Source organism: Phalaenopsis equestris, unplaced genomic scaffold (assembly GCF_001263595.1).
Source record: "Phalaenopsis equestris unplaced genomic scaffold, ASM126359v1 Scaffold000531, whole genome shotgun sequence".
NCBI classification, from domain to species: Eukaryota; Viridiplantae; Streptophyta; class Magnoliopsida; order Asparagales; family Orchidaceae; genus Phalaenopsis; species Phalaenopsis equestris.
In genome coordinates this window covers 252,380-275,300 of record NW_018164971.1, presented here as the reverse complement: position 1 = coordinate 275,300, position 22,921 = coordinate 252,380, and the positions used below count along the sequence as shown (strand labels likewise).

Here is a 22,921-nt window from a genome sequence, read left to right as displayed (position 1 = left end):
GTGAACTTAACTTGATGAGTTAACATGTCATAGCTATTCCCGCCTGTTAGCTCGAGGGCTTTTTAAAAATATTAATATAATATATAGTCAAAATTAAATTTAGAGACATTATATTTAAAAGAATAAAAAATATTTAAGAAAACCATTTATATTTTATATTAAAAAATTTATGATTATTTTTTTTCTAATTACTCATTTTATATGTTATTTTAAATTTATTATTATTTAAAAGAATGTTAATAAGCTGGCTTGAGCCAACCCTCGAAGTTGAATGCAAAGCCCTAGTGCACTGTAACCGACACTGGGCAGAACGCAAAACCCTAAAACCCCATCTTCACCTCTTTACCACCTTAACGAAATTTCGCTAACAGTTGTTGTAAATTGCTTCTTATGTTACCAAGTCCGGCCTCGCCTCTTCGCCAACCATCCCACTCCTCTCGCACTCCATGTGAGGTCGAATCGTCTTCATAGAATGCCCCCTCTGCGTCACCCTTTGCTATGCAATATTCTCCATTCCACCGTCCTCATGCGCAGCTCTTGTCATCTACTTGAGGAGATTTCAGGCTGCTCTGCGGCTGTTCCCGGTTTCTCTTTCCGCTTCCTCCATCGCCGCGCAAACCCATTCGGAAACAACTCTAGGATTATCGTGCGTTCCCTTAAATACTCCGGCTTTTGTTGTTGTAGACAGCTTTCTTCCTCCCGACCCTGTAAGATTGTGTTTTCTCTCATGTTTTTTTGTTTGTTTTACGGTATTTGCTTATGCTTATGGTATATGCCTTTATGAAGTTTTTATGGAATCTCATGAAGCCGAGGGAGCCGTTGATAAGAAACTCAAAAGGTTGCATGAGAAATTGGGGGAATTAGGTGTCGAGTGTGATCCCAATCGAGCTGGGCAGTATACGCACAGTACATGTCCACAGGTGGCTATTGCTATGCCCTTGAATTGATTCATAGTTTGGCTATGGTTAAATGTCCATTTTATGGTTTAGGCTGATGATGATCGGCATCAATTATATTAAAGTTTCATTTCTTGATCCTATTCTTATTGTAATTCTCATTGAAGGAGGGCGTGCGATTCATTTATTATTATTATTATTTTTTAAAGAGATAGAAATGATGTTTGAAAAGTGATAATTTGTTTTTCACTCATTTTGAATGTGAAAATAAAATCATCACTTTTGAGGTATTTACAAAGTGTTTGTGGAGTTTAAAGGCCACACTGATTTGTAATTACATCTAACTAAATGATGTAATTTGATAGATTCATCATATTTTTATACATGCTTTTGAAGCAACCAAAGAAGTCTTATGCGCACCTGACACATGCTTCATTTTTTGTTGAATTACAATAAGAGCATCTAAAACCAATTTGATATTTCTTCATGCAGTGTGGTGGAGGGGATTCAAAAGAGAAAAGCTTTTCTCTTTTTATTCGTGAAGATGGGTTTGTATTTTATCTTTGTATTTTATTTTTTGGGCATTTACATGCGTACCACACAATTCTTATGTATTTACATATCTAACACCTAAACATTCATATTTACATGCATAACACTCAAATCTTTAACATCACATAAAAAATGCCACAATTACTATCTTTTTAAAACTGAAAACATCTTTTGATGCTTAAGTTTATGACATCAGGTTGTTAAAATTGTAAATATCTAACTTTCCGTGTTAGATATGCAAATAAATAAGAATTATGTGGTTTGTATGCAAAATTTTCATTATTTTTTTATTTGTTATGCATATGCAGTTCTTGATATCTTATTAATTCTTCTAATGTCTACACTAAAGTTTTGCACCTGCACCCATGCTTTGTGTTATAGGAAGATTGCCTTGTGGTCTTGCTTCAGAGCAAAATGCGGTTGGAAGGGCTGCGTGAAGGTATTAATAACGATAGATACTTTGTTTGTTGATGTTATAATTACTTCGAGCTTGTTAATTTCTGGTGACAGATGCTTTTATACAATCTGTGAATGATCACCATACATTTGTAGACATCTGAGAACGAAGAGAAATATATTGTTCTACACAGCTTTGGTTCTGAAACTTCAGACGGATCCTTGATGCGCAAGAAGTATAGAACAATCTCAGAAGAGGATCTTCACTTAGAACCTTTGTGTCCAGAGGTATTATTCTTAACTGTAGTTGAGATAGTTTTGGCAAATATTTTCTTATTTTGCGCAACATATGAAAAATTTCAATTTTGTCGATGCAAATTTTCTAGGATTTTGTATAAATGAATTTAATACCATGCCAGAGAATTGATATGATCGTAGATATGTGTGCTTTTAATGGTGAAATTCATCTTGATGGATTTATTGTTTGAATTAATGTAATGCAGCTCAACTTTGATTTTTGGGAAATGCAAAAAGAGTCTGCAAGGTTTGTTGCTTTTAAATTGATGCTTTAAAGGGCCATGTATTTATCTGGTTGGAACAACTGTAATCTAGAAGACATTGTAAGAAGAATCCAAAAGATTTCCTGGAAAAGAGGAAGAGTAGCGCCTTCGGGATGCCTTATGAAGAGGCACCCTTTTAAGCAATGCGATCTTTCTTGAGAAACCTATAGTGCAAAAAAGTTTGTCGCTTTGTGCTGGCATGAAATGATGGCTTCATAGAACCTAAAAATAAACCATTTCTGGATATCTTTGTGTTTTAAGAGATATAATTCCCACTTAGTGAAACACTATCACTCTCAACCCACCTAGCCATATGAAAGCATGGGTGTATTAGCTTACCGTCCCTATATGCAATTTTTTTAATAAACATTGTTTTATAATTATTTATGTTTATGGATATCATTTTGAATGCACATAATGTTATTATTATTTTAAATTGGTTTTTTTTAGTTTAAATTTTCGTGCCTTACCTTAAATCCTTAACAATGTACTTTCTTTCTTAAGTATGGGGCAAGTAGCTCTAAAAAAAATTTCACTTGCGATGTATAGAGTCATCTTATGAAGGTTGAAGGTTGAAGATTAAGGACACTTGGAATGCTTTAATAGTTATTATGAAGGTTGAAGGATTTTATAGGTGTAACTCTAATTTATTGAAATATTTCCTGAGCAAGTGCATTAGTTTCCAAACTTCAATCAAACTGATAACACCGGTTTTTTGGATATGAATAATTGATATCAATGGGGATGAAGTCAAGATACCCCATTTTGTGGATCTTGTGGAATATGCTTCAAATTTTGGGGATTTTGTCATGTGCAATTAAAAGACCAAATAGAAATATTTATTACTTCATGGAAACTAGTGAGTAAACACTTGGAAGAGCTGAACCAAATTTGTGATGACGATGATGGAGAAGAAATTACATGGCGTGATAATGGAGAGCTACCATTTTCTTGGATCATGTGTTCAATATGCATTTGAGACAATTAAAGCATGGTTCTGTAGTGTTTGACGAGATTGCAAATTGGGACATATTTGATTTTGGCCTATAAATTTAGGCTCATTTTCAAACCTAAGATTTTTTTTCACCGGTTATTTTTATAAAGCTGTTCATTCAAGGTTGAACATCATATTTAAACTTATCTGATAACCATAGCCATGTTTTATTTGTGTTAATATATATATATATTTATTTGAAATACGAGATATGGTAGGAATTTTGGAGAATTTCCATCCTAGGATGATATCAATGAATTGCAATAGAAGACTTCTTGGATCAGTTGATTTTATGAACTTATAATATTAGTGGTAAGCGGTTAAATATTTAGATCACCAATCGGTATTCTCATTATTTGAATCAAAGTTTTTTGTTGGGTTTTCCAAAGAAAATTGCTCTGAAGGTTGATTACATCTTGAAGATTAAAAAAGAAAAAACCTACTTAATTAAAGGTTCTTGCTTGCGTTTGTGTTCTACATTTTCCAACTAAAGAAATTCGTAGGGCTTAAAGATAAATCAAAGTCTATAAGCAATGAGGCATAGTTAGATATACAATTTATGATCCAGTTAAGGATTCAAAAATCCTAAGACATGCTTGGGCTAATGATATGATGGATATGTATTTTGGCTGCAAAGGATAACAGTGAGTTCTTAGGGTGGAGGAGCACGGTTAAGGATTAGGATCAAACCACCCCAGTCCTAAGCATGAAGAGGTCCTTATAAGAAGCTCATTAATTTAATTAAAAAAAAAAGATTTGACTTATGGACACTCGAGGGAATGAAGACAATGACGTTAACTTCAAAGATGGCTTGTATTCTGAAATGTTTAAAAAGTCTAGATCATCAAAAAACCCATAACTCAGTTTAGCCAAGCTGTTTGGGAATGGAAGATCTATAATCTATAAGGTTCTAGAAGAGTGTGATATCGCAAGGTATTCATAGGGGATAACAACTTAAAGAAGAGGGGACTATGATATGGAAGGAATTTGTTGTAAAGAGATGAAGGCTAATCCTAAGGAGAAGATATTTATAATAAGAGGATTGACTATCTTAGCGATGAAGGTTTCTATCATAAGGAGGAAAGAAATACTGTCCTAAGAGAAGGGATGCTTATTCTTAAGCAAAGAAATATCTATCCAAAAAGAGAAAAACTAACCTTAAATGCAAGTTTTAACCTGGTATATTGGGCCCCTAACTTTAAGGGGCAGTTTGGCTGCAAGTAGGATTTAGTAAATCTTGTAAATCCAGATTTATCTAATCTTGAAGTGGTTAAATCTTGAAAACTATTTGGCATGCTAGTAAGTAAGTCCTGATAAATCATGGGAAACCGTTTGGTAGCTTTAATAGGATTTGCAGGATTTAGTCACCAAATTTCATTCATAAAAAACTAGAATTTGATAAAGAGCCAAGGAACATAATAAACAAAGCAATAACCATCCGCCAAACACAAGATTGCAGCCTGATATATACATGGACCCAAAGCCAATAGAACATAAACAAACTACTAACAATAGTATATTTTATCCAAGCAAATAGGTTCACCATCCACCATCATGAAAACCCAAGACAAATATGCTGTCTCTAACAATATGAATATGACAAATTTTGTTTGAAAATGGGTATCAATATACCCAAAAAATTGTAGGCAGAGGCAGCAAAATGAAGAAACACCAACTAAATACTGTTATGTTTGATGCATGCTTTTTAAGTAATTGAAATAATGAATGAGTTGATGGGACCAAATCAGAAGCAATATCATGCAAGAGTGAATGAGGCCAAATCTGAAGCAATGTCATGCAACAAGCCGAACTCTCATCCGATGAGATTTGTCCACTTTTGCTTAATTGCCTCATGGTTAACCATCCTAAAAGTGCTCATACAAGCACACATAAATTCAAAATTTCTGATGAAATTCCAAATGTTACACCGAAAGGCATCTCAATGTAAGAGAGTTCAAATTCATTCTACTTGAGGGGCTTCACAAATATTTCCTATTCAATATTTCCTCACAACACTTAAATCAAGAAATGAAAAGATACAATGGGTATAGCAAGTCAAGGCCCATCTACCTACCATTAAATTTAAGTTTCACATATCCGTTGTTCTTATTTTCAAGTTATCATAATAAAAAAACAAGTTTCTTCTAAGATATTATGATAAAAACTCAAGCTCCAATACCAAATATGTAGAAAATCTACACCAAGTTGCACAAAATCATGCAAACATATACGCATTTGCAAATAAACTATTTCAATCCAAGTCTCCCACTTATCACCGTAAGCTGATGGAATTCCACTATTGCAGGAAATTGTACCTGAGGTTGATGCAAAAACTGGGTAAAGTCCATCTGGTCGATACAAAAGCATTATTTGTGCCTACTTCATTTGGAGTGGTCACTTTGATTAAATGACTCAATAATGCATGACTAAAATATAAGACAAATGCTATAACAAAGTCCATTAGAGAAGTATTCAAAAATTGAACTACATAATTTAAAGGAAAAATATATGGTTTGAATTTATAATTACTTCAATTACAGGAACATTAATACATAAATAACTAAAAACATGTAGCAAAATTGCAACAACTGAAAACAATTATGATGAAAAACTTTGATGAACTAAATAGAAAACTACTACGAATCCATACAACTAAGGCGATGATCGACATCATGAAGCGGATCAAGGCCTTGATTTGTTATGTGTGAAAAATAAAAATGAAAATTTTAATATTTAAACCTTTAGAAGAGATAAATATAAATTTCTTAATAATATTTTGTACATATGCTTCCCAAATATTGTTAGCAATTGCATGTCTTATGGCTTCCCCTTAAAGTTTTTCACCAACTGATGTATGAAAATTCAAATTTTCATCATTGCTTTGGGCAAAATTAATGTTTAATTGATGGCTGGAGGCCGTACCAGTTTCTCATGGTACATTACCCTGAGTTTTTGGTAATTTGTTTGTGCTGAAGGATTGGATTTAGGCTTTTTTGTTAGGATATTATTGTACTCTTTGAGCACGTAATAAGTAATTATCTTAACCTTTTTCTTAATCTTAGCTTGTTGCCTACTTCAATGCAAGATGCATATCTATTGAGACATTACAGAGAAATGTTGTGATGCAGCGGGTGTGGGGTGATGAGGTATGGTTTCTTTGGCTGCAACATTGTTTAACATCTCTAACTATAGTAACAGTGTAACACTAGCTATTCTCTACAGATTGTAATTGCCTTTACTTACAGACGGAATGGAAAACTCGTCAGCTGTAACTATTTCGATGTTGAGAAAAATTTTTGGCAGGTACATTTGTCACAATCATAATTTAGGATTACACAATAATATACTTTAAAGTAGACGAGCTCATTCTTTTCCGTTTTTGCCTTTTTTCAGCATTTTGCGCATTTAGGGGCAGTTTGGGATCACATTTGTTTTTTTATTTATTATACTATTTTTTTTTGTTTATATTTTGGTTTGAAACAAAATGTTTTTTACGTATTTGATTAATATTTGATTATTTTTTAAAATACTCAAAACTCCTAAAAGTTTTTTTTGACTGTTTTAAAAAAAATATGTTAATTTATTTTTGGAAGCAAAAAATAAAAATATGTAAAAAACATACTCTACAAATATATTTTAAAGAAAAGGAAAAACAAAATTAAAAAAAAACAAAAATGAAAATTGATCCCAATAAAGCATAAGGTTACAGAAATTCCTTTGAGTTTTGAGGTTCTTACAAATTTTATATTGTTTTTTTTTATTTCAGGAGAAGGACACTGAAAGAATATTTTTTGGACTCGATGACTTACTACCTGAAAATGAGATTATCATTGTAATTCATCCATTAAGTCCTACTTCATTTCATATAGCTATTTGATTCAATTTGCTCGTCACCTTTGATTTTATTTTTTAGGTTGACAGTGAATTTGATAAACTTTCGGTGGAGGAGGCTGGCTACTGTAACTGTATAAGTGTGCCAAATGGGAAAGCATCAAAGTTTGCTGATGACTTACACGGTGAACATGAGGTCTGGTCTGCGTTTTATTAATAATACGTGGTTGCTGAATTTTATTTAGAGTAGAATGTCAAAATAATCCACGACTTTTTGTAGGGGTTCATTTTGGTCCTAGAGTCTATAGAATTTCCAATTTTGTCTCCTATACTCTTTTAACATGAACTAAAATCATCCACAGGGAAGACTATTTCAATCTCACTTTAAAGAGTGGGATTAATTTGAAACTCTTATAGCTCTAGGAATAAAATTATCTCTTGAAAACAGTCAGGGGACTAGTTTGACACTTTATTCTTTAACATATAGATGGTGAAGTTTAATCTTTTTTTTTTTCAGTTTATTAATTCACATTTGTGAATCTCAAGTTTTTGATGCTGTCACTTGTTCAAATGGGTAATGTATGGAGGCTAGGTGTGCAACTAAGTTCATACAACTGTAGCACAAAATTGCACCATTACCTGTTTCTGTATGGGTGTGTCTGTCTACCTGAGTGCACTTAAATCCATTGTTTGGAGATTGAGCTTCTTGAAGAGTTGTAAACTGGAGCAATTAGAGTACAACGGTTAAAGTAGCATGAGTTCAGCTTTAGAATTTTGAACTCTGAGATACGCTTGCATGTAAGTTAATTTTTAGGCTCAGATTGAACTATACACATAGTAATAAGGTAGGTTTGGCTCGAATCAAGCTTGGATCTTGGCGGCCTTGCTTGATTAATCTTGCTCAAGATCAAATTCCAACGCTAACCTACTTATTGGCTGTTTTATTATGTCAAATTCTTTCATACTTGCATGCCTGTTTTTATTAGGTGGTTTTGTAAGTGTATCGGTTCACTCATTTATTTTGTATGTGTGTATTTATATTTTTTGTATGCTGTATTTATGTATGCATGTACATGAATTTGCATTTATTTTAGTGTTTAGTTGTGCATGTCTGTATGCATTTAAGATATATCTATGCCTTTATGTATAACTTTAATTTTGACCAAAAAGACAGTTTGGCAACAAGAAATAAATTGTTTTTTTTTGCTCCTAGTTATTGGATTGTACCATATCATATCATGATCAATTGGATTCTAAGTCATTATCGTTTTTTGTGTTTATTGCAAGATTTTAGGCTTTTGAATAAACTTTTCCATGCAGTTTAGAAATAGTTGTCTAGAATGTTGGAAGAGCTGCTTTAGATTTTGAACTTTAAGAAGATTTTTTTCTTTTGTTTTAGCAATTGGCCATGATTTGAATTCCTATTTCATATTATAAATAGGATTCATTTGATGCAAAAAAAGCTGAAATTCAAATTCCGATTATCAGATTTTGAGATGACTCTGCTCTCTTCTTCTCACCATGCCTCCACCCTCTCTACCCATAGCCAGCCCAGGGAAACAGCAAGTGGATGACTTTTTCCTCTAGCTCAACCTCTGGTTTTGCATTAGAACTGAGGACCATTGACTCAGGAAAGCTTGCACAATTTAATTTCGCTTCAGGAGGTCTCAGTTGGCTGAAATCTGCTTGAACACTATGTTTTCAGTCTAGAAAGCAAACTGCAGCTATCTATAGGGAAATTTCCTTGCATTGACACGAAGGGAAGAGGCAAAAATCCATCAGCTTGTCAACTACCGCTTACAATCTTGAATCTAGGTTTTTTGAATCGTTTAACCTAATCTTTGGTTACTTAATACGTTGAGCCCCATACAATTTTGTGGATGAAGGGCATAGCTATTGCACGAGGCTCAAGATTTGCTTTAATGTGGTACACAAATTATTAATTTTTTTGCGATGCTGCTTCCGGTCAAAATTCAGATATGCTTAGTTCTTAGCTCTTGGATCAGAATCTTACGTCCATTCCAATGAAGATTTTCTCTCGCTTAAATTGTAGATTAGTTCAGTGGTATGCTTGTCCGTATTTTGTTGATTTTAAATATTTTTTTGAATTACTTTTCCTTTTAATCTGTTTCTTGGAATCTGGTGAAATTTTTGTTCGCAGCTGGCCTTTTTTATTTATATCGAGCACAACAATAGGGCTGTATCGAGCAGATTATGATGTTGATTGGATTTGGCTTGGTTATATTATAAGTTCTTGTTTGGCTCGAACTTGAGCCAAGCATTCACATATATGTTTTATACTCTTGTTTAAAATTTTTAGTGATCCTACTTGTTATTTTTTTCTTGTTTTTATTAATTTAACGAGCATTTCAATGAATTAATAAATAAGTTAAAAATTCAGATGAGCGCCTGCATTTTCATATAAAATTATTAACAACAGATTTTACAAATTTAAACATATAAACAATTGACTTAAATTTCAATTGGTATTTAATATTTTTCACAAATTAAATAAGATAATATATAAATTGTAAGTAAATTTTTCTGCACACAAATAACAAAAATAAATACTACTAACTTGGTTCATTGAATTAATGAAATAAAAAAAAATTGTATTTAGTATGAATATTCACTTATGAGAGATAAATTATTTTGAAAAATAAAAAATAAAAAATGGCTAAATATGTTATGAATATTTAGATATCAAGCATTTTGTGTGAAATAAGCAAATCAAAACAGTAGAAGGAAAAAAGATGAGTTAATGCTATTGAGTGTTGTGTAAATTGTGATTCTTGGAAGGGCAAAAAGATTAAAGATATATGATATAATATAATTGATATATAGATATTATATATTTATATAATGATATTTAATTAATATTAAAATGTATGATGGATAATTGTATGCTAATTAACAAATTAGGTTAGTTAATAAACATATATTAATAAAATAAATTTGTAATTAATAATTTTTCTTAAAATATTGATATTTAATTATTACATATTATTATTAAATTGATCTAATTAAATAACTTCTTGTTAATCAAAATTTATTTAAATAATATTATAAATCATATACGCAATCATTGAGCTTAATAGTAAGCATTCAACAAGTTATTTGTTGAACAATAAACGTGTTTGTTAGTCAACATAAATAGAAATTTGTTAATAAAATAAATAAATAAATAATAATTATTCTTAAATTATTACATATTATTATTAAATATTTATAATTAAGTAACTTCTAATTAATCAAGTTTTATTTAATTAATATTATAAATGATATGAGTAATCACTGAGCTTAATAGCAAGCATTTAACAAGTTACTTGTTGAACATTAAACATGTTTGTTCATGACATAAATTAATTAGTTGGATCGTGTTTATATTTGGTTCATTTAACTTTCAAGTTTTTAAAAAATGTTCAAACTTAATTTATTTACTAATTTAAACAAAATTGATCGATAATTAATCGAGCTGAGTTTGTTGCGTGCACAAGTTCATTTACAACCCTACACAACTTTTAATAATTGCAACTTGTGTAGATCTAATTCTCTCAGTTAACTAATTTGTTATCTAACATTTTTTTCAATTTATTTGTATTGCTAGGATGTAAGCTTTCATTACCTATGGAAATGCAAGGAATATTTTGAAAAGGTAGTTATTTTACTCTTAAATCACTCTCAAATGAGGTCATCCTTCAAATGTTGAATTATGTAGCGGAAATAAAAATAAGAATTATGTTTGAAAATAATAGGTGCCTCGTATAATACTAGCAACAAATGGTGATGGCCTTGGGCAGGCACTAGCTGAAGAATTAGCTCGTCGCCTTGGTAAAGAAAGGTTCTTTGTCATAATCCTAATCAGTTTTATTTGTTTTGCAGCTCTGTTGTAATTGCAATATACTCGAACAATTTTTTGCATGTTCTTGCATTGTATTTAGAAGTCCTGTTTAAATGTTTCAACTGTAAGTCTATAACAGATGCTGGAGGGTCAAGTGGCCAAAAAAAAGTGCTACTGAGATTTGCAAAGATGCTAATGAGGTGAGATGCTAGAGATAAATATAGAGAGAGAGAGAGTTTTAAAGACTTGTCATAAAAGTTTGTTCTAATTTGTTTCCAGGTGCTGAACATTTTTGGAGAACATGTGCTGAAGGAAGTTATAGAGAAAGCTGAAATGTTTCCCATACGGGGTTTATTAAACTTTAGCAACTATTTCACAGAGATCACTGATTATTATAATTGCATTCAAGGATTTGAATTGGGTGTGTCAACAGGTTGGAGAGCTCTGGATGATTTGTATAATGTAAGTTCTTTAAAACTTTCGTATGTAAGTTATGTAAAACTTTCATATTTTTGTTATTATTATTTCTATAGTGTAAGTTCTGTAAAACTTCATATTTTCGTGTTTACTTTTGGGTTCTTCATATTTTCAGTACTATTTTCTGGGCACAAAAACGTATTTATTCCCTATTTTATTTGGCTTTTATAGACTGTAGTAGAATCAGGGTGCTGGTTTTATCTTTTATGATCAGTTTTTAAAGATCAATATATGATTTTTGGAGAAAATTCTTCAATTGTATTGGTAAAAAGAAATTAATTCATGCTAAACACTTTTCTTTGCAATTATTTGAATTTTATTAAGCTTTATAAATTCCGATTCACTTTTAAGAAACTATACTTGGGATGTAGAATCCTATGGTTTCCATACCGGTTAGTTGATCCCTTTGAACATTTAAATATTATAATTTTCATTTAATTAGTGATACTAGATTTCTAAACATCCTGATCAATAAGCTGTTACTCTTGGTTTGAGTCATCGTAGAAGGATGAAATGTTTAAATGTTTCACTTTCCTTTATCTTAAAGGTGCAGTTAAGTAAATCCCACCAAAGATGTCATTATTCTAGGGTCTTTTAACTGTTGTCAATGGGGTTTGTATTGTTGAGTAAGCGGAACTTTTTGAACTCTACCATTTGAGTATGAATTGAATAACTTCGAACCTAGCCTATAACCAAGTTAAGCTCTTTTCACCTACGATGCGCCATTTGATAAATGTATGCTTCATTTGGGTTTCATCTGGTTGGGTTACCATGCGTGGGGAATTGGAGTAATTAATTAGATGTATGGCTCGTTTGGTGTCATGTGGTTGGGTTACCATGCGTAGGGAGTTTGAGGTTTGAGCTAATGAAGTAGATTTCAAATTTATTTTTTGAACTTGTAATTCGAAATAGTTTGAATTTGGATTGAAATTCTTCATACTTGTGCAACATTGTTCCGAGCATATTTTTAGTTGTAAGTGTCACGTTCAAAGCCATTATTACACAGAGATGTGCAGATTGAATGCGACATGCCATATTGAACCTTATGGAACTAATGGCAATAGTTCGGTCATGACCACCAAGACTCAAAACCTTCTTTTTGTAATTAAGAAAGTTATATATGTGCAAATTATGGCAAGAATATGAGAAAATGTTCCTTGGTACATAATTATTGAGACTGTGGATGCAAGCAATAATGATTTGGGGCAGTTACATACATGCCCCCCTTTACAATGTGCCATTTGATAAATGTATGCTTCATTTGGGTGTCATGCGGTCGGGTTATCATGCGCAGGTAATTGGAGCTAATTAATTAGATCTATGGTTCATTGGGTGTCATGTGGTTGGGTTACCTCGTCGTTAGGCAGATATGTGCAGATTGATTGTAATATGCCACATGAAACCTTATGGAATTATTGGTAAGAGTTTGGTCTTGACCACTAAAACTTAAATCTTTCTTATTGTAATTAAGAAAAGTTATATATGTGCAAATTATGGCCAGAATATGAGAAAATGTTCCTTGTTCATAATTATTGGGAATGTGGATGCAAGTAATAATGATTTGGGGCAGTTACATACATGCACCCCACCCCTCTACTATGGGCCATTTGATAAATGTACGCTTCATTTCGGTGTCATGTGGTTGGGTTGCCATGGGCAGGGAATTGGAGCTGATTAATTAGATGTATGGTTCATTTGGGTGTCATGTGGTTGGGTTACCATTCTTAGGGAATTGGAGCTAAATAATTAGATTTCAAATTTAGTTTTTGAACTTGTCATTGGCAATAATTTGGATTTGGATTGAAATTCTTCATAATGGTGCAACAATGTTCTGAAGGTACTTTTAGTTGTAAGTATCACGTTCAAAACCGTTGTTACGCAGAGATGTGCATATTGAATGTAATATGCCACATGAAACCTATGGAACTATTGGCAAGAATTTGGTCTTGACTACTAAGACTCAAAACCTTCTTATTGTAATTAAGAAAGTTATATAGGTGCAAACTATGGCCAGGATATGAGAAAATGTTCCTTAGTTCATAATTATTGGGACTGTCGATGCAAGCAATAATGGTTTGGGGCAGTTACATACATGCCACCCAATTTCTATCTATTTACATATATAACACCTAAACTGTACTTTTTACATTTATGCTAGTCAAAATTTTTATATCACACAAAAATATCACTATTTTAACTTTTAAAAAGTGAAAGACACCTTTCCACGCATAGGTAAGGTACTAACGTGTCATATATGTAAAAAATTATGTTTATGTGTTAGAAATGCAAATACATAGGAAATGAGTGGTGTGTTCTTAAAACTTTCAAAAGATTTATGGCATGTTACAGTTGGCATTGAACTTATTTCATGTTGCTCTGGCCAGATTGTGCCTGGAGAATTGACTGTCATAACAGGAGTTCCTAATTCTGGCAAGAGTGAGTGGATTGATGCCTTATTGTGCAATATCAATGAAAGTTTTGGTTGGACATTTGCTCTCTGCTCCATGGAGAACAAGGTCTGTTAAATGAACGCATTGGTCTTCTTCCTATTCATAGATTTGCTTTTTTGTATTGATATATTTATTTCATTCGTCTTTAGGTTGAAGATCATGCTAGAAAGCTTTTGGAAAAACATATTAAGAAGCCATTCTTTAAAATGAGGTAAAGTGAGGTGAAATTAATCCTCTACAATTTATGTTATAGTTAATGCTATTTTTCTTAATCAAAAGTAATCATGACTTATTTTGTACAATTTTTAGATTTATCATTTCTGCAACTATTTTTATTGACTTTGATCTTTTAGTTAAGTATGACAAATGATGTGAATTAATTGGTAATCTGTATATTACCGCCAATAATTTGGTCGTGTTTACCTCCAAAGTCTGGGTTTAAGGTTTAACTTATTTAAAAAATAAAAAAAGTCTAGCGTGCTGATTTTATCAAGATCTATCTTACTGTACATGATCTATCTTTTTATAGTGCTTGAAAAGCATCCTTGTTAATTTGTTGGTTCATTTACATACATAGCACACAATTCTAATGTATTTTGTATCTCACATCTAAACTTTTATATATACACACATATCACTCAAATCTTTAAAACCAACTAAAAAATAGCACTATTATGAATTTTCAAAAGTGAAAAGTGAAATACATCTTTTCATGCATAGATTTAAAGCACAGAAGTGCCATGTATGTAAATATGAAAGTATAGGTGTGAGATATGTAATAAATTCATAAGAAATTTGTGCTAGGTATGTAAATGTCCCTAATTTGTTTTGCGTAAATAGTATTCTGATGCCTTTTTGAGAATGCTTGTTGCATTATATTTTGATTTTTTGACGGATATTGATTTTTAATGCATTTGGTTAGCATTTGATTTAATTTTAATGTAAATATGAAACTTTTATTCTAGTTTCTTTGTTGGGCATAAGCTTAATGGATAAACTATTATAATAACTCACTTTTTGTTACTTTAGTTTTGTTTCAAGTAAGAGTATCGTTGGTTTTGTTTTTGAATGATCTAGTTTTATTTTTTATTTTTTGTGTATGAAAATTATATTTTACAGACAACAAGTCTATTTAATTTTAGCCATGCATAATTAAAACTTATTAAATGTTATTTAATCCTTAATTGATTAATGTTACCATTGTAGTTACCTATCATTAATAACTTATTTAGTTAGCTAATATTTTGATTAGTTAAATATAATTAAATAGTTGGTGTAGTTTATTTTTTAATTAAATTAGCCTTAAATAATTATATTGGTTGAGAATTTTATAAAAGTGTTCGACAACTATGATGTGATGAAATCTTTATAATATTTAATTAAATCCTAATTAATTGATGAATCTTGATATTTGGCTATTTAACTATCTTTCAACTAATTAATCAGTTAATTTATTATTCTAAAGATATGATGTAATTAAAGAATAATTAAAATCTTTGCATTTTTAATTAAGATTCTTATTAATTTTTAATTGCTTTTAATATAAATTATTTAAATTGCTTTAACAGTTTGTTATTTCAGAATTAGTTACCATAATTAAACACCGATATAGTTGTCATTACCTTGGTGACTTAACAATTTTATCTTTATTACCTTGATTATTATTTCATATGACTAAATTTAAACAGCCAGTTAGGCAATTTTCAAAAACATTTGAGAACACACTTAACAGATGGTGTTTTCACAATTTTAGAAAAGAAGTAATTTTATTTAAAAAAAAAAGATGAAAACATATTGTCAAAGATTGCAAGGATGTTCTCTCCAATTAAATATTTATTATAGAAGACAGAAAACAAAAAAAGGAAATAAAAATAAATCCAAACATTTCCTAAAAATATCCAGCGTTACTTCTTGAATGATACAGTTTTCTAAACTTTTCCTAAAAAAAACTTAATCCAAAAGCAATGTTTAAACCATTTTACAGTTTCAGTTTAGAATTCTTGTTTTGATTTCTTGTTCTATTAGCATAGCTACGTTATTCTATGTTATTTTGGCCTATTCTGATTGATGATTGAATTTTTATACTTGCAACAGTTTCAGCACTGCAGTTATTTAGTAAAAGCTTATTTTCTACTTTTATGAGCATATAGAAATGAAAGATCTGTTGAACGAATGAGCCTTCTAGAGTTGGAACAAGGGAAAAAGTGGCTTAATGATACATTTCATATTATCCGGTGAGTTATGTTGAAACATATTATGTGAAATCATAGAACCTCTCCATAAATCTCTCTTATTTTAGTTATTCTTGCTAATTTGTTCGATTGATAGAGCAGATGTGATGATGATTCTATTCCCTCAATTAATTGGGTCCTTACGCTAGCCAAAGCTGCAGTTTTAAGACATGGGGTCCGTGGACTCGTCATTGATCCATATAATGAGTTGGATCACCAGCGTTTTTCTAGTCAGTGAGGATTCTTTGTCTATTTGTGTTCTTATCTTTGCTATTTTCTGTCCTTCGATTTTTGTTCCTCCAAAATTTGCACAACCCCTCTCTATTCCAGGCTTCCTCATCTTTTGTTTACTTACAGCTTTTCTTCCATTCCAGGATTTCTGGCTTACTGAAAATTATAGTTTTTGATATATATAAAAAAGGTTTTTTGGATGATTATTGTTTTTTTTCCTCATACATATATATGTATGTATGTATATATATATATATATTTATATATACATACATACATACATACATACATATCTAACACCTTAACTTCAATTTTTACATATTTACCGTATTGCCTATGCATGAAAATGTGTATTTCACTTTTTAAAAGTTAAAATGTTGGTATTTTTGACGTGATATGATAAGATTTGGGTGGTATAAATGTAAGAAACAAAATTTTGGTGTTAATTATATTTTTAATAAGAATTGAGTATGAAAATGCCTCTTTTTTTGTTTAAGCACACGATTTTATATTTCAATGATTTTCTTCAATTTTTATGCTAGGACGGAAACAGAATATGTTAGTCGAATGCTCACGATGATCAAGCGATTCGCCCATCATCATTCCTGTCATGTCTGGTTTGTAGCTCATCCAAAACAGGTAGGTTAACAATCATGAAATTTGTAGGCTCTTCTATTTTATTGATTTTTTACTATATATATATTTTTATTAGCTTCAAAACTGGGGAGGCAATCCACCAAATCTGTATGATATCAGTGGCAGCGCACATTTCATAAATAAATGTGACAATGGCATTGTTATTCATCGGGATCGAGTTGAAAATGGACCTGATAATCGCGTGCGTGTACGTATTGCTTCATTTTGGATAAAATATTACCCTTTGACATGTTAATCTACCTTAATGATTTTCTTTTTTATTGTAGGTATCTGTGAGGAAAGTAAGAAACAAAGTAATTGGGCGTGTTGGGGATGCTCAATTGGCATATGATCGGTAAGGAATTCTATACTGTAGACTCTGAAACGACTTCATGGAGTCTTTCTTAAAAACCGGTGTCATTTGGATAGTTTTGACAGCGATCGAAGCGGTTTGAACTTGACTTGTGCGACAATGCTATCTTTTTTTGTTAAAAATGATTTACATCCATATCAAATACATATCTAACAACTAATCTTCAATTTTTTCTCTTATACCACCTTATCTATTGCTTAAAAAGGTGTATCTAAATTTTTTTTGAAGTTAAAATTATTTTTATGTGATAAAATATTTGGATGGTTTTAATGTAGACATAGCAAAGTTTAAGTGTTAAATATGTGAATGCATGAGAATTTGGTGGTATGTATGTCAATGACACTTTTGTCGATCTCGTCACGTCAAGTCAATTTGGCCTATGGAACATATGTAGAAGTCAAACAAATACCCTTTGAAATTTCTCCTTGTCCTTATCCTGGGAAAATCACATACTAGAAGGGGGGTCCCCCCCCTCGGTAAGTCCAACCTATAGGGGTTGATCGGCTGTCTCCGACCTTCGATCAATTTTTAGCAACAAAAAAAAAAAAAATCTTACAATCTAGTGGAAGTGAAGGAAGATAAAAAAGTAAAACCTGGCTAGTAATTTTAGGAATTTTGAAGAATGTAGTTTGTGGATTACTTCCCTTTATTCGATTTATGAAATTTGAAATACTTCAAAATATTGGTTTTTTTTTTGGAAAACTCATAGGATTGTCGTATGGAAAGGGTTTGAAAGCTTATAAAATTGTAGTTCGGAAAGAGTTTGGAGGTTTGACATTAAAATCTGGATAGCATAAATGTCACATTTGAGTTCAGGCTTGGGTGTGTGAATATGTAAGTGGTGGCGGAGCCGTGCATACAATCGTCACATTGATTCGGGCCCGTTTCGATCCGTTCGAAACAAGATTTAGAAGGGATACCCTTCTTAGGCTGATCCATTTATAAAATTTGAAAAAATGATATCATTTTTGTGTTGATTCAATGATCTTGGGACCTCATTTTCAAGTCTTTTCGTCATAAGTTTTGAGTGCTAATTCACTCTTCACCTTTTCGACCTTTCGGATGGATCAGTTTCTCTTCTCTCTCATCTCCATTTTTATTCTTTTTTTCCTTGCTTCTTGGTTCTGTTTTCGGTGCTTATGTCCGATACATGAGTGCCTATATATAACATTTTGCTATATATGAAACTATCAAACAAGGTCGCAAGTAGGTTGGCTTTATTTTGGGGTGTAGGGCGGTGATGACAAAGGCACGTCGATGGTAGAGCGAAATGATATCTCATCCAACGACATTGACCCAATCCAGGGACCTGATAAATTGTAGGATGATAGTATCATTCACCGACGCAAGGCTAGCGGGTGACCCGTACCTTCTTAGGTTGTTGGCGGTACTCGCCCGATGGCGTAATCGACTTGTGGTCAATCGTAATTTTTCAAAAACTGATAAGAACAGAACGTGATAAGAGCAGATGCAATATTTATAAAAAATATTTTACTACAAAATTGATATAATTTCATTTTGTATGTGCATGCTAAAATATATGATAAAATATTAAATTTAAATATATCGTAACTTGGTTGTCCACTTGTTGATTACCAGTGCCGGGCCAAGGAGTACCCTCCTAAGTTAGGTTTATTAGGCCACCCTTCTAGTTGAGTGGCGGACTCTATACATCCGGGTGACCGATAGTAGTTTTCAACGTCTCTGGAGTACAAATATATAATATCTGAGCCTAGCCCCGACCTGAGTGCTTGCGGTTTTCTTTCTTCGAATTTGGTTTTCTTTCTTCGATTTCTTCGAATTTTTCGTGGGATTTTATTGGAATTTTTGGTAAAGCACTCGTGGTCTTTTTCTGGGATTATCTCGTGTTTTTGGTGACTTTCTTTGAGTTACCATTTGTTGTTTTTACTTCGAGATTTTCGTCGTGAGTCATTTATCGTTTTTCTCGAGTTTTCTTTCATCATGGGTCATTTGTCGCTCTTTCTTGAGTTTTTTCAAAGTGGCAGTTCTTTTGTTGATACAAGACATGCTAGCTCATTTCTTAAATTCTGTCATTATACTTGTATCTGCTACTATTTCTTTTACACACTATACCTTAGAATAGGAGAATAGGAGGTCACTATACCTTAGAATAGGAGGTCAATAGTTGGTTTTATAGGAGGTACCCGACAGACGATCGTTGACTAAACAATTGCATGTACCCTTAAAATTAACATCGAATCTGAATGTGCTACTACGGGGAGCTTGGAGCGAACACCGTGGGCAACACGACGATGACACACAAAGGAGCAACTTCGAGATGGATCTGCAACAGTACAACAAGTTTACATCAGCTAAGTATTCATCAGCTAAGTACATCAGCTAAGTATTTTCCTTAGTTTAAATAACAACCCATAGGACTTTGAGGTAGTTTGCTTAGCGCAACATAAATCCTCACATATTATCTTTAGTCTTTTGCACAACCCTATTGTGAAATTTTATGTCCTAACACTTTTAGGATTCTAAGGTTACCGTACAGTACAGTATAAATTCTCCTATTTTTCTAGGCCATTTGCACGATCAGATATCGTGCAAATGTAAGTCCTAAATTCTAAAGTAAATTGCAGGATTAGACATTGAATAACATCATTTCAAACAAAATAAAGCCAAACAATAGGATAGTTGGGAGGTCACCAGGATTCTCTCTGGATCTGTGATATTCTATACTCTTCGCTTCTTTGGATTCCTTAAAATATCTATTCCTATTTGAGCCACTTCCGTTTGATTTTTCCGTGTCCCATCTTGGAAACCTAAAATTTGAAATCTGGAAGGTAAAACCACTGATCTTAATCGGTAGTTTTCTTAAGTGATCCCGATCATTTAATATGTAATTAACTACGGAGGTTTGCCTCTATAGGGAACTTAGAACTCAGGTAAAACAAACCTTATATAATCTTTATATTAGGTAAAGGAACTTTCCGGCCATACATAAAAGATTTTGCAGACCAAATGAATGTCACAAACTTCTTAGTTTAGGTGGTTGAAACTACTGTTAAGTGATATACTTATCCTTCAGGATAGTGTATTACTTGTGGTATCGCGCTCAACCATCCAAACTATTTAATATATGAGACTCGTTTGGTCTCATTTTTTTTTTGTAATTAAAATATTACTTTAAAAAATCATATTTATATTAAAACTATTTTTCATATTTTGCAAAAAAAATCATCCTTTTCAAAAAAAATAATGGCCGACAATAAGATGAGTTCTCTCATCTTACAAAACTCGGTACCATTCACAGTTTTGTTGGCATTTATTGTAGCTGGCCATGTGACCATCTTGCAGGGGTTCATCGGCGATTAACCCCGAACACAGGCTGTTCGCGAACAACGAGCCTTGTTGACAGTCCTATTGCCAAACATCCCTTATAATTCTCACGTATTGAATGACGCGACAACCAACTTCGCGTTAATCTATTATTTGAGCCAATTCTATTATCTTTCCCTTATAAATGTTTGTATACATTATGCATGACATGCACGTCCATCAACAACAAATACTTCCACCAAAGTCTTCTGTTGTGCATACTTCAGTGCTTGGACCATATTGCACAATTGATATCTTTTATAATATTATATAAGGACATACATGCCATTCCATTCCTATGTATTTACCATTCAGATCTTCAACTTTTACATACATTACCATCTTATCTATACGTGAAAAGGTGTACTTCACTTTTTTAAAGTTACAGTGGTGGCATTTTTGATGTGATATATAAATGTAAAAAATAAAATTTAGGGGTTATATAATATGTAAATAGGTGTTATATAATATGCAAATGCCCTCTATTATATATACCTTAGGTGAGCATGCTTGTATGATGTATCTCACTTTTTTATTCATTTATGGCATCAATATACTGAATTTTATATATGATATCATGTCTTTTCTGCAGGGTGACTGGGTTGTTTCATGACATTGACGAGCCTTCCAATTTTCTTGGCCGTTGACGACGCTGTGAATGAAAATGTGAGTTTTGTCTGTAATACATTGTTTTAGTAAGGTTGTAAATGAGTTGAGTTTGGCTAAACTTTGACTCGAGCTCGAGTTCAATTCCACGAGTTTGAGGTGGCTGAGGAGCAGTGTTGTTTATTATAAGAGTAAGGGTCTGATTGGCGCAACTGCATCTTATTAAAAAACTGCTACGGCGAAGCTGTTTGTTTGTGTTTTTGTATAGTTTTACAACAGTTGTTGTTTTTGAACAAATGACTTTCATGCCTTTGTACTATATTATTGTTTATAGCAGAACTGTTCCTGCGAGCACATTCTATACTTTAAATTAAATATCCAGTTTAAACTTTACAAAATAAAGAGACACCTCATAAAACTGTACTACAAAAATCAAAATTAAAAATTAAAATATATGTTAATTGTATGATAATATTGTTTTTAAAATATATTTCATTTTTGTCACGAGATAAGCTGTCCTACAAGGAAGCTCTCAACGCTCAACATTGTCACCTGTCGATTCCTCCAGCCAACTTAAAGAAGTCAACTTTTTGTTCTCCTCGGACATGTAAAACTGTTTTTCGAGCTATGTAGCTGTCGTGAAGTAAATATGGAACATTATGATTCACAGTAGCAGTACAATGCTCTTGAGAAACTAGAAGTTCACGAGCTCATTTTTTTTCAAGGTTTTAAACAATAGAACACAAATCTTTAAATGCAATATTATCGGAAAAAAAAAATTATAATTAATCAATGCAAGTTTTATTAAATTGTATGATATTATATAACATAGTATGAACAAATGAATCTGTCACTATAAGAAGACAACAAATCTTAAAAAAAGAAAATATTTTTTATTGCCTTTAAATCAAATAATACCGAGCTTATATGTGTTACACATGCATATCACAAAAAAAATCTATCTAGAAGTTTCAAAAGCAATATCATTTAAACAAAAGAGGAACTTGGTTGCCTTCATTGGAATTTCACATGTGATAAGAGTCAATAACGACATGTGGTCATCCAAAAGAATCTTTAAGGTCGAATATCTCATAATAAACTTAGGGTCTAATAACCACAAACATAAAACTTTTAATCAAAATTTATATTGCATATTATATTCAAGGTTGTCTCATCGATCATCCAAGTGAGAAAGAATACACACAAGGAGCGAGAAATAAAATTGAGATTTAAAATATACATGATTGGATAAAACATTGTGGTAGCAACAAAAAAAATATAATTGACCCATTCAACAGCTAACGATGACATATGTAATTTGTTCTCTCAACTATATCTTCCCTGCACCTTCCCTCTAATGGGTGCAACTGAGGTGATTCATCTTTAGTATGTAATAAAGATTGTCCTAGGCGATATTCAACTGCTTGAGTAGGGACATGTGAATGATTTTCATCAGCTCCGTTGAAGTCAATTTCATTGCGCGACTGATGCCGTCGAATATA

The 22,921-nt window shown here is 32.0% G+C and overlaps 1 protein-coding gene across 4 annotated transcripts; it reads left to right on the top strand.

The window, feature by feature from the left end:
* The first annotated feature begins 275 nt into the window (after positions 1–275).
* Positions 276–21,758, top strand: LOC110028816 (twinkle homolog protein, chloroplastic/mitochondrial-like). Of its 4 annotated transcripts, none has more exons than XM_020730818.1 (21): positions 276–707; positions 808–920; positions 1,389–1,444; positions 1,830–1,887; positions 2,001–2,132; positions 6,461–6,544; positions 6,621–6,701; positions 7,165–7,230; positions 7,312–7,425; positions 10,837–10,884; positions 10,985–11,070; positions 11,210–11,270; positions 11,350–11,532; positions 13,932–14,063; positions 14,147–14,208; positions 16,148–16,231; positions 16,331–16,462; positions 17,002–17,098; positions 17,172–17,303; positions 17,383–17,450; positions 21,406–21,758. In XM_020730818.1, the coding sequence occupies exons 1-21, from the start codon at positions 473–475 to the stop codon at positions 21,458–21,460; spliced, it is 2,079 nt and encodes a 692-aa protein (XP_020586477.1). In that variant the 5' UTR covers positions 276–472; the 3' UTR covers positions 21,461–21,758. The 4 variants fall into 4 exon arrangements, 3 of the variants coding, with proteins under 3 accessions (XP_020586477.1, XP_020586476.1, XP_020586478.1); XM_020730817.1 differs by having other exon boundaries at positions 787–920; XR_002294462.1 differs by lacking the exons at positions 17,383–17,450; positions 21,406–21,758 and having other exon boundaries at positions 787–920; positions 16,331–16,458; positions 17,172–17,259.
* Positions 21,759–22,921: the final 1,163 nt, after the last annotated feature.

Coding starts and splice junctions, on each gene's coding strand:
- LOC110028816 (XM_020730817.1), top strand. CDS start 473: ATGCCCCCTCTGCGTCACCCTTTGCTATGCAATATTCTCCATTCCACC. Junction 1,445..1,829: donor CTTTTTATTCGTGAAGATGG/GTTTGTATTTTA, acceptor TTTGTGTTATAG/GAAGATTGCCTTGTGGTCTT. Junction 11,071..11,209: donor CGTCGCCTTGGTAAAGAAAG/GTTCTTTGTCAT, acceptor AGTCTATAACAG/ATGCTGGAGGGTCAAGTGGC.